At 45.8% G+C, this 13,075-nt stretch overlaps 1 protein-coding gene across 5 annotated transcripts in view; it reads right to left on the minus strand.

Moving 5' to 3' along the window:
- RALGPS1 (Ral GEF with PH domain and SH3 binding motif 1) overlaps nt 1–13,075 on the minus strand; it is a 293,688-nt gene continuing 280,613 nt past the window's right edge. For 4 of the 5 annotated variants that reach the window (XM_083158616.1, XM_083158619.1, XM_083158618.1 and 1 more), the window contains 4 exons: nt 10,059–10,151; nt 7,483–7,588; nt 6,822–6,934; nt 1–3,250 (listed from right to left, as the gene is read on the minus strand). In XM_083158616.1, the coding sequence (XP_083014742.1) occupies nt 3,221–3,250; nt 6,822–6,934; nt 7,483–7,588; nt 10,059–10,151 (342 nt within the window). In that variant the 3' untranslated portion in view covers nt 1–3,220. The remainder of the gene's footprint in view (nt 3,251–6,821; nt 6,935–7,482; nt 7,589–10,058; nt 10,152–13,075) is intronic. The other variant, XM_083158617.1, reaches the window with a different exon arrangement.

The raw sequence follows: 13,075 nt of genomic DNA on the forward strand, positions 1-13,075 counted from the left end.
TTGTTCGGTAAAATTTTTATTAACTTGAGTCTTAGAAAGTGAGGGAATATTGACAGGAAATGGAGATTGGCTTAATTTCTGTACCCACGGAGCCCTGTGTATACCACATAAATGCCAAGGATGGTGAGACTGCAACATTAAAGTAACGTGTAGCATGACCAATAAGGATGTACAGCGGAACCAGGGGTCATAAGACTGATTAGCATGTTGCGTGTGACCAGGGTCAGGATACGTCACTGCTAGCACACAATACCACAAATGAAACGCAGCATTCAGGCCGTGCCAACTGCCCAGGTTAGTCATGACAATGATAAGCAATGAATGTCTGCCACATATGACCGTCACCATCCTGCTGGCTCCTGGGCACTAATGGGTTAAGCTGGATTGTGGCACACACCAGCATGTCAGAACACTTTTTTCTTACATTTTGTTATTTTGTTATTTTGTTTTAGGAAATTAATTTTGAACAGATATTTAACCAGGTGAAAATGATTTGGCTTTGTAGGAAGAGGGACAGAATGGGACAGGCCAAATGGTTCCAGTTATAATAATACATCAGACACCGTGCGGGTTGGCAGGGGTGTGCAGTGTACGCTAGTGTCACACTTTGCCGAAATCACGTGTGGTGAAATTTTGGTATCATACATCGATCAGTCAGTGAGCATGGAGAGCAGGGGCATAGGGGTGAATGATGGGCACCATCAGAAATGTGAGCTTGTGTTACATTGCTTTTCTGTCCACTGCATCTCCAGGGGGAGGGGGAGGGGAAGGGAGGGGACATTGTGTGGAGACTGATTGGGTAGGAGAGTTGTTTTCATGCATGCTGTGATATTGGTGTAGGACAGTGATGGCTAACCTTGACACTCAGCTGTGGTTGAACTACACATCCCAGCATGCCCTGCAACAGTTTTAGCATGGCCAAATAGCAAAAATGTAGCAGTGCATGCTGGAATGTGTAGTTCTGCAACAGCAGTAGTGTGAAGGTTAGCCATCACTGACGTAGGAGTCAGACACTGAGGGGGATTTCTGATTGCATCGCTGCCTTACATGAGCTGCTTGGTGTGCGAGCGGGCGCAGCAAATTGCTTATCCGTCAGCCCGTTTGCAGCTAGCAGTGCAGGTGGGGGGCGATGGGAATGCCCAGTGTTTCATGGGTGTTCCCATGGAAATGCACCCGTGAGACGGGTGCCGGGGGCGGGCAGCTGCAGTCAGCTGCCGTCCGATTCCCGCACAGGGACGCAGCAGATGTAAGACACCAGAGAGATGTCTTGGATCTACCAGCGCTGTAGAGAAATCATTCAATGGTCATGACCATCAAATGATTTCGCCCCCTGGGGGAGAATTTGTGGGGGATTTCTTGGGGGGCACTTTTGAAAGCCGTGGCATCTTCAGCGGTTTCGTCTGCGCTGAATTTAAAGGGTCAATCCTTTTAAATCCTACGCATGGCTGGTCTTGCATTTTATATTATTGACCCATTAAATCCAGAGGCCAAACTATGTCAGCTTAGTGAATGTACCCCACTAACTGAACCCGGCGAGGCTTGGTAGCATTGGGATGTGGTTTGAGACTATTAGGGGGCAGCTTAAATTGTTCCAATTGGGAGGGTTGTGGTTCTGCAATGTGCAGGTATGGATGTCCAGGGATACAATGCCTTGTGAATAATCTACATTAATAAATACCGTCCTCATTCACATCCCTAGTTTAGCGTTATTAGTTTTACTGTTTCATATCCAGGAACAGATCACGTCGGAGGAAGTCTGGTAATTATATGGGAGCCAGGAGTAGTGTGTTTCTGACCATATACTCTATACCGTGATGTCATATGGGAGACAGGAGTACAGTGTTTCTGACCATATACTCTATACCGTGATGTCACTGTGACCTCATCCCCGCTTATATTGCAGACGGCAGGTTACAGATATGGAAGCAGATAGAACACTGATATAATACAGACTGGTAACACAACTCACCAAATAAAAGCCGCATATCGCCACCATAAAATTCACCGTAAACTACCATAAACACAGATATAAATTATAGCGCTAAACTAAAACACATCATACAGTGGCCTTCCTTATATAACCGGTACATGCCTCCATGTGTATTGTTCAGTGTTGCTGTCATTTTAGGGTCTTTGTACTAAGCTTTGGATGGAGAAAAAGTGCCAGCCAATCAGCTTCTGTCACTTTTCAAACCCAACCGGTAAACACGGCAGCTAAGAGTTGATTGGCTGACACTTTATCTCTCGCCAAGACTTAGTAAATAGACCCGAATGCATATCAATAAAGAAAAATGGTCTCTCTACCTCCCCCTTTTTTTTTCTTTTTTTTTTTTTTTTTTAAGTGATATCCGCTATATTGGCGGGAAGAATTTAATGGGGGTTCACAAAGAGCCAAACGTTTCATTATAATTTAAAACACATACGGTAATAATAATCACGTAATCATAGTTACTTCCAGTGGGTACAATCCGTCCCTACTCTTCGTTATACTAATATAGTAAATAAAATAAAAAGTTAAATAATCGCCGGGCTGCGGAAAAATGATTTTTTCAAAAAGATTTTCCAATTCCAAATCTGAAAAAAAAAAAAAAAATAATAGAAAAGTTTGCACCATCGACAAATGTTTTGGGGTGGGGTTTTTTTTGTTGTATTTTTCTTTGTGCCAAAATACACGTTCAGGGAACAGATCGAACATCATCGGACAATGTCTACAAAATGATTGTTTTTTTTACTTCTTTACAAAAGTAGGAGACGTCACGATGCTTCAGTAAATCAGTTTATAAAAGTCATTTGCAAAGTTCCATAAGTAACACTGAATACTTTTAGTCCCTTCCGAAAGCGTTAACAACCCAACATGGGTTAATATAGATATTTCCTGGCACACAAAGCAGCTCGACAGTTTAAAAATCAGTGTTATAAAACCGGTAGGCGGGGAAAAAAAAGTATGTTAGGTGGATTGTTCCGTGCCGCCTGCCCGTGGCTCCCAGGGGCCACAGTGTGTAAGTCGGCGACTCCGGTGTTCAGTAAACCAGGCTAATTGTGAGTCTTCCATCCCAACGTGTGCAGCAGTCCTGCCGGGTTAGGAGTTGGTTAAAGTTTCCCTTCAAAGTTTGTTCCGGATATTGTATAAAAGTGCTTTGTGTCGAGTCCCGTCCGACGGTCGCATCCTTATTGGTGAGCGTGGATTTGGCACTTTAAGCCGCAAAACTGTCTGGCGGGCTCATTCGAAGGACATGAGATTAGTAGGTGCCTGCAATAAGAGACAAGAGGTTATGTTTCATGTCAGAGGTCTCACGTTCTACAGATGTAATTATTGGTGTCCATGCTGCAGGTGGGGCAGATGTAACAGGTGCAGAGAGTTAGATTTGGGAGGGTTATATTGTTTCTGTGCAGGGTAAATACTGGCTGCCTTATTCTTACAATGCAATTTAGATTTCATTTTGAACACACCCCAGCCAAATCTAACTCTCTCTGCACATGTTACATCTGCCCCACCTGCAAAAATGGCAGCCTTGCTAACAGGCCCTTGGTGTAGACTAGTTGATTGCTTGTACAGTTCAGGCTATATGTAGCACAGATTGTGGAGGCTGTACTGTTGTTACTTGTATGACTATGTTCTGCTCTGACCTGAGAAATACCAGTGCAAGCAGGAGTGGAGCTGGTCATAGCTGAGCACCATGTTGGGGCACAGCGTCAAACGTTGGCACTCACTACTCCTGCTGTGCTCTTAAGAGATCAAGTGCACAGCAGAAGTCTCTGAAGTGTTCCCCAATGTTCTGAGGGGCTCAGGGGCTGTAAGCATAGCTGTGGCAGTGCCTAGCAATGGCTAGAATGGCATCCGCCAGGATTCCTGTAAAGGTAATTACTCAGACCCTCCTCCAGTATTTAATATTCAGTATACTAAAAATATTCTGCTCAAGGGGGCGGGGTTAGGGGGGCCCCCAGAAATATCAGTGTACCGGGCCCCGAGATTTCTGTTGCCGGCCTTCACAGCAGCTTAGACCTAGGATACACCCTTTCCGAAATCCCTCTCTGCACCTTACATCTGCCCCCCTGTAGCGCAGCATGGTTTGCTCCTATGTGTCATGGTTTCCCTTGGAGCAGCGAGAACCGCTCAGACAAACTCTGGCATTCGGCCAGCGACTATGCGCCACATAGTATGCTGTGGCCAGGGACCATACACATGGCATCTAACTACATAGCTAAGGCTATACTACAAGTCTATGTGCATATATCACAGCAGCACAGAGGTGCTGCCACCCACAGACTGCATGCAATCATGGTCTATTGTCAGAGCACTTTGAGAATACAGGGCATCTGTGTATGTAGAGGGGACACTTCCCATGTGACCATTCCTTAAAGGGCTCCCGCTGAATAAATCCCGTAAAACATTATATACATATTGCTGAACTCTGAGCACAATGAGGGGCAGATTTATTAAGCTCAGGGAGGTGATAAACTGTTTTTTTTTTTTTTTTTTTATCAACGGCCAATCAGCTCCTACCTGTGAAGTTACAGGCTTGGTTTGAAACATGACAGGTAGGAGCTGATTGGCCGGTGATAAAAACCAGACACTTTTTTTTAAATAAATCTACCCCTTAGTTACTTAACATTATCATGGATTATATATTTGTATTACTGTGGCCTCTTGTCCTGCCCCTTTTATGTTTTTATTCACTGAGAAACAGTTAGCCAAAATTATAATATAGATATCCATAGATAGATTTACATTGTGTGGCAGGGACAGCATACTTCCACGTGAAGGTAATGTGGAAGATTTGAAATAGCAGCAGCGCTAGCGAGATCCAACCCAGGTTTACCGGGTGCCGGACACGTTCCCGACGTCGGGATCCCGACTGTCAAAACGCCGAAAGCCGGGTGCCCGATGGCCACGACCCCCATAGAGGGAGAATAGAATAGGTGGCTCACGTAGCGAGCCACCGTGCCCGCAGCGAGCCCGCAAGGGGCTTTTTTGCACTCGCCATGCTGTCTGAGTACGGGCAGTCAGGATCCCGACTGTCGGAATCCCATACCACTCCCGGGTACCTAGGGTGTATTGGGAATCACTGGCTGATTAGCAGCACCTGGTGCTTCCTGTTAAATGTGTGTTCAGGGCAGAAGGTTGGGGTTTGTAATGAAAGTTAGTGCCTGGGCAATAGGCTTCTGAAGGTCAAGTTAGGGAATCTCTGGAAATATCCTTATTGTGAGAACTGCCACTGCTGTAACTGGAGAACTGCCAATCTGTTATCCTGGTATGCTGCCTACCTGCTGAGCATAACGAACCAGACTTCATCTTTGACTGGTGTATAGAGTCCAAGGTCCGGCACTCCCCAGTAAATGTAATGTGTTCCCAGTGATCTGACTATTGGTCAGCACTATACAGCTCCTAATAATGGATGATCCCACCGCTTACACCAATCAGAAACGAGTGTTCCGGGTGTGTAACGGGCCCATAAGGGATGACGACGGCCCCACGGGAGATAATTCACTGCATAAGATATTCTGTAACAAGCTTTAAATTCCACGTACAGTATGTGGGGTACAGTGTATGGCATGTGCGGGAGGAGGGGCTAAGCTGGCCTGTAGCCAATCAGAGCATGGCTGTAGTGTACTAGCAATGTATTCTGGTGCCTCTCCTGTACAGAACGCAGCCAGCACATGTTCAGCCCCTCCTGCTGTCTGGCACTATTTGCTGTTTCCCAATCCCTGAGGGACAAGTACCCGCAGCCATGGCACCAAGACGTTGTCAAGTGTCCTTATGGCATTCCTGTGCTCTGAGACATCGCTGGCACCTGTCCAGCCCAGCGTCTGTGTCAGCAATTGTCCTGGTTATTCACCCACTTCTCTACCAGCATGTGTTTGGTCTGTGAGAGGAAACTGCAGCATCCAGGAGAAATGCAGACAGGCATGGAGAGTACACACAAACTCCACACAGCACTGCGTGGCAATACTAACCCCTCTGCTATATGGTTCCCACCAGTGATTGCTCTATATGGATTGTTACTGTAGCCCTAAGATTGTGACTTATGCATCCACATCATTACAATGGCACAATGCCATTACCCACCACTGGATGGGCTTCTTAGCGTGTTTCCTCCATACTATGCCCTAATCCCCCTCCCGTCTATATGTGCGCTCCTTCCGGTACCAGCGCTATACTGGTGGCAATAAATGTCTGCCCCTTCTAGAAGATCACTTGTGCCAGCTCCTGTAATAGTTACTATAGGATTCCCATTACACCGGCTCTGTCAGGGCTGGCAATGTGCCGTGGTGGCAGGCTGGTGACGGCATGGGATTTACACACATCTGTTCTCAGCCGCTACTGCAGCACCTTGTAGGGGACTACCGCCCTCTGCTGCAGATCGCCATAACCAGTAATACAATGAATACTGATACCGCTTTCAGATCGCAAATGCCGGGTCGCACCGGGACTTTGAAATGGTTCAGTCCCGGTGCGACACAGCATTTCGGTCCGTTCAGATCGCTTCAGCGAACCGGCAATAACAGAAAATGGGGCGTGTCCCACAGGTTGCTCACCTCTGCTCTGATTGGCAGATCGCTTTCGTTACACACCTATCACATCTAGGTATATGCTGTAATTGCTGGTCTGGTCTGTTCCCCAGTGAGAGGGGAAGGCTGCAGTGTCCGTCATTATCTAGAACAAGGACGCCGGCAGACATAGAAGAAAAATCCCCCCCACAGCTGAAATCTCCTAATACATATAGGCCGGCTATTGGCGACTGCTCTACACTAATGTGTATATATGTGGCAGCCCTTTCATACATGTATATGAGGAATGGACGTAGAACAATCCGCCTTACCCGCTGCTCCGTCTCACTCACCAGCGGCCTGCTGCTCTTACACGCGTCGTCCAGGTGTTTGTGCCATAGGATAGCGTGGAACCGGGACCCCGTCTGGAACTTGTAAACATTTCCTGAAGAAGAATAAGAAGTGTCACTTCCGTCACTAGTGATATGGCCCATATAGGGCATTGCCAGCCATCCAGCTATACTGATGCCCACACATGGGCCCACCATGTGAAGCTGGCAGCCACTGCACTTCCATGTGATGGTTAGGATGGTTAGGATGGTAGAGAGCTAGGATGCCACAGTCACACTTGCAGTCCTAGGAGGAGAGGATTCAATGTGATGGGTATGGGGTGGACACTGCCTCAGACACCAAGGAATATGCCCCCAAGTCAGGTTCCTACCCTGGCAGTATATAGTAATGTAATTTTGGTATAACTAATCTACCAAACACAGAGGCTGGGGTTAGAGGTCAAATACCACCAGGCAGCAGCTGGGGTTAGAAGTTGGACTTCACACAGCGAGGGGGCTGGGGTTAAAGGTCGTACACCACCAGGCAGCTGCTGGGGTTAGAGGTCAGATACCACACGGAAGGGGCTGGAGTTAGAGGTCGGATACCACCAGGCAGCCGCTGGGGTTAGAGGTCGAAAACAGAAAGGTTATATTGTTTATTTACCTTTATCAGGGTTGTTCAGCTGGAAAATATTTGGCTGTTCTGGGTCATCCGGTAAAACCACCATCCAGCCCAGTATGGAGATTTTCTTACTGGGTGTAGACTTGTACTGAGATAAATGATAAAAGACAGTTATATTATTACTGGGAATATGGAGATTATTACATGTCTAACAGAAATGGTCTGTATTGCAAATCTAATCCTTTTCTTGTCAATGCGGTTTGCTAGATACATTTATGTAGAGTGTATCTAGCTCTTTAGACAGATGGCGGGGTGTCAGAAGAACAGTACATATGCCCACATGACCGGACATGGAGAAGCTACAGTCAGGTCCATAAATATTGGTACATTGGGGGTTATTCTCGTTCACTCTTTCTGACAAATTCCTTCTTAGATGGACAAAACCATGTGCACTGCAGGGGGGCAGATGTAACATGTGCAGAGAGAATTAGATTTGGGTGAGTTATTTTGTTTCTGTGCAGGGTAAATACTGGCTGCTTTATTTTTACACTGTAATATAGATCTCACTTTGAAGTAAAACCCCCACCCAAATGTAACTCTCTCTGCACAAGTTGCATCTGCCCCCCTGCAGTGCACATGGTTTTGTCCATCTAAGAAGGATTTTGTCAGAAAGAGTGAACTAGAATAAGGGCCATTGACACAATTCTCATATTTAAGGCTCTATACACCACCACAATTGTCCATCTGCCCTGTGAAGCGCCGCCCAATGATTTCTGAAGCATCTGACTGAATGTGAGCAGATATTACCCAAAACACTTCAGAATTCATCCTACTGCTTTTGTCAGCCGTCACATTATCAATAAATTCAAGGGAACCAGTTCCATTGTCAGCCACACATGCCCACACCATGACACTACCACCACCATGCTTCACTGATGAGGTGGTATGTTTTGGATCATGAGCAGTTCCTTTCCTTCTCTATACTCTTCTCTTCGCATCACTCTGGTACAAGTTGATCTTTGTCTCATCTGTCCATAGGATATTATTCCAGAACTGTAAAGGCTTTTTTAGATGTTTGGCAAACTCTAATCTGGTCTTCCTGTTTTTGAGGCTCACCAATGGTTTACATCTTGTGATGAACCCTCTATATTCACTCTTGTAAAGTCTTTTCTTAATTGTTGACTTTGACACATATACACCTACCTCCTGGAGAGTGTTCTTGATCTGGCCAACTGTTGTCAAGGGGGTTTTCTTCACCAGGGAATTAGTTTTCCGTGGTCTTCTGGGTCTTTTGGTGTTGCTGAGCTCTCCGGTGCGTTCTTTGTAAGAATGTTCCAAACAGTTGATTTGGCCACCCCTAATGTTTTTGCTGTCCCTCTGATGGGTTTGCTTTGATTTGTCAGCCTAATGATGGCTTGCTTCACTGATAGGGACAGCTCTTTGGATCTCATATTGAGAGTTGACAGCAACAGATTCTAAATGCAAATGTCACACCTGTCACCTACTTAATTGATGATGAAATAACGAGGGACTAGCCCACACCTGTCCATGAAATAGCTTTCAAGTCGACTGTCCCATTACTTTTGGTCCCTTAAAAAGTGGGAGGTGCATATAGCAATTGTTGTATTTCCTAAACCGTTCACCTGATTCGAATGTAAATACCCTCAAATTAAAGCTGAAAGTCTGCAGTTAAAGCGCATCTTGTTTGGTTCATTTCAAATCCATTGTGGTGGTGTATAGCACCCAAAATACGAGAATTTTGTTGATGTCCCAATATTTATGGACCTGACTATGTGATGGTTGGGGCAAGTCTGCAGGAATGGGAGTGCAAGAGACGGGGCGGGTTTGGCAGACATGCCGGGCTGCCCTCTGCTGATCTGGGTCCTATAACGGCTGATACTGGTCATCAATCTCCTACTCTGAGCCCAGGGGTAAGCATAGTACTTTATAAAGTGATGTTTGGGGAGAACTCTGTTGATCTTGCTTTTTAAACTATGCCATACGCGAGTATCTCCTCACACAGGCCCTTATTCTGATCGGTGCGGCCGGACCTGAATATGCGGCCAGCACCGTGCGTCCTAAACCCCGCCTTCCATACGGATCGCCAACTCCGTCCGTACGTGGTAAGAAGCTGTCCGAACGGACCGCACGTGTATTTCTCATGAATACACCTCCTCCATCTCAGGGAACCTCCCCCATCATTCGATGGTCGCAGAACATCGAATGCAGGGCCGAGTGGTCCGCCAGCTCCCGCAACCTCAGACCACACGGGCATTTCTCCGTGCAAAAGCAGGGATCTGGGCGGGCAGCTGACATCCGGCAATGTCATATGTCCGCCCCCTACACGTGCGGAACGCCCATGAAACGCGGGGTGTAAACATATGGTAATGTGCCCAAACAGCCCTTCACACCCCTCTCCACCCCCAGTTCGTAGTGTACACATTTCATGCGGAATGTTGCCGTGCGTCCGGCTCGCACATGCGCAGAGACGCCTCTGCACATGCGCAGACACAAAACATCGGCGGCACGAACGCACGCGGATATTACCGCACCAACCAGAATAAGGGCCACAGAGAGATAATCCTACTGTGAGGCTACATGACCTGTATCATACTCACATTTTTCCTTTCGTTGCCTCTGAGGGATTTGGCCCCAAAGTATAGAAGTGTTGACCCCGCAAGTGTCACCCAATATCGTGTCCAAGAGGAGAGCTGCAGATATACAAAGGGCACATATACACTGAGCATAGTCATTCCTATACTGGCATTATATATACAGTGAGGAGGAGAGCTGCAGACATACAAGGGGCACATATACACTGAGCATAGTCATCCCTATACTGGCATTATATATACAGTGAGGAGGAGAGCTGCAGACATACAAGGGGCACATATACACTGAGCATAGTCATTCCTATACTGGCATTATATATACAGGGAGGAGGAGAGCTGCAGACATACAAGGGGCACATATACACTGAGCATAGTCATCCCTATACTGGCGTTATATATACAGTGAGGAGGAGAGCTGCAGACATACAAAGGGCACATATACACTGAGCATAGTCATTCCTATACTGGCGTTATATATACAGTGAGGAGGAGAGCTGCAGACATACAAGGGGCACATATACACTGAGCATAGTCATCCCTATACTGGCATTATATATACAGTGAGGAGGAGAGCTGCAGACATACAAGGGGCACATATACACTGAGCATAGTCATTCCTATATTGGTGTTATATATACAGTGAGGAGGAGAGCTGCAGACATACAAGGGGCACATATACACTGAGCATAGTCATTCCTATATTGGTGTTATATATACAGTGAGGAGGAGAGCTGCAGACATACAGGGGGCACATATACACTGAGCATAGTCATCCCTATACTGGCGTTACATATACAGTGAGTAGTAGAGGTGCAGATATACAGGGGCACATATACACTGAGCATAGTCATTCCTATACTGGTGTTATATATACAGTGAGGAGGAGAGCTGCAGACATACAGGGGGCACATATACACTGAGCATAGTCATTCCTATATTGGTGTTATATATACAGTGAGGAGGAGAGCTGCAGACATACAAGGGGCACATATACACTGAGCATAGTCATTCCTATATTGGTGTTATATATACAGTGAGGAGGAGAGCTGCAGACATACAGGGGGCACATATACACTGAGCATAGTCATCCCTATACTGGCGTTACATATACAGAGAGTAGTAGAGGTGCAGATATACAGGGGCACATATACACTGAGCATAGTCATTCCTATATTGGTGTTATATATACAGTGAGGAGGAGAGCTGCAGACATACAGGGGGCACATATACACTGAGCATAGTCATTCCTATACTGGTGTTATATATACAGGGAGGAGGAGAGCTGCAGACATACAAGGGGCACATATACACTGAGCATAGTCATTCCTATACTGGTGTTATATATACAGTGAGGAGGAGAGCCGCAGATATACAAGGGGCACATATACACTGAGCATAGTCATTCCTATACTGGTGTTATATATACAGGGAGGAGGAGAGCTGCAGATATACAAGGGGCACATATACACTGAGCATAGTCATCCCTATACTGGCGTTACATATACAGTGAGTAGTAGAGGTGCAGATATACAGGGGCACATATACACTGAGCATAGTCATTCCTATACTGGTGTTATATATACAGTGAGGAGGAGAGCTGCAGACATACAGGGGGCACATATACACTGAGCATAGTCATTCCTATATTGGTGTTATATATACAGTGAGGAGGAGAGCTGCAGACATACAAGGGGCACATATACACTGAGCATAGTCATTCCTATATTGGTGTTATATATACAGTGAGGAGGAGAGCTGCAGACATACAGGGGGCACATATACACTGAGCATAGTCATCCCTATACTGGCGTTACATATACAGAGAGTAGTAGAGGTGCAGATATACAGGGGCACATATACACTGAGCATAGTCATTCCTATACTGGTGTTATATATACAGGGAGGAGGAGAGCTGCAGACATACAAGGGGCACATATACACTGAGCATAGTCATTCCTATACTGGTGTTATATATACAGTGAGGAGGAGAGCCGCAGATATACAAGGGGCACATATACACTGAGCAGTCATTCCTATACTGGTGTTATATATACAGTGAGGAGGAGAGCTGCAGACATACAAGGGGCACATATACACTGAGCATAGTCATTCCTATATTGGTGTTATATATACAGTGAGGAGGAGAGCTGCAGACATACAGGGGGCACATATACACTGAGCATAGTCATCCCTATACTGGCGTTACATATACAGTGAGTAGTAGAGGTGCAGATATACAGGGGCACATATACACTGAGCATAGTCATTCCTATACTGGTGTTATATATACAGTGAGGAGGAGAGCTGCAGACATACAGGGGGCACATATACACTGAGCATAGTCATCCCTATACTGGCGTTACATATACAGTGAGTAGTAGAGGTGCAGATATACAGGGGCACATATACACTGAGCATAGTCATTCCTATACTGGTGTTATATATACAGGGAGGAGGAGAGCTGCAGATATACAAGGGGCACATATACACTGAGCATAGTCATCCCTATACTGGCGTTACATATACAGTGAGTAGTAGAGGTGCAGATATACAGGGGCACATATACACTGAGCATAGTCATTCCTATACTGGTGTTATATATACAGGGAGGAGGAGAGCTGCAGACATACAAGGGGCACATATACACTGAGCATAGTCATTCCTATACTGGTGTTATATATACAGTAAGGAGGAGAGCCGCAGATATACAAGGGGCACATATACACTGAGCATAGTCATTCCTATACTGGCGTTACATATACAGTGAGGAGGAGAGCCGCAGATTTACAAGGGGCACATATACACTGAGCATAGTCTTCCCTATACTGGCATTATATATACAGTAAGGAATGGAGCTGATAGAACCAGCAATAGGCATAGTGCGGTGTGGTGTATTATGAATAAGGAGCAGTACAGTGTGGTGTAATGTGAATAAGGAGCAATACAGTGTGGTGTAATTTAAATATGAAACAATACAGTGTAGTGTAATATGAATAGTAAATAAGGATCAGTTCAGTGTGGTT

This window comes from Crinia signifera, chromosome 9, assembly GCF_055691185.1.
Source record: "Crinia signifera chromosome 9, ASM5569118v1, whole genome shotgun sequence".
In the NCBI taxonomy this organism is placed as follows: domain Eukaryota; kingdom Metazoa; phylum Chordata; class Amphibia; order Anura; family Myobatrachidae; genus Crinia; species Crinia signifera.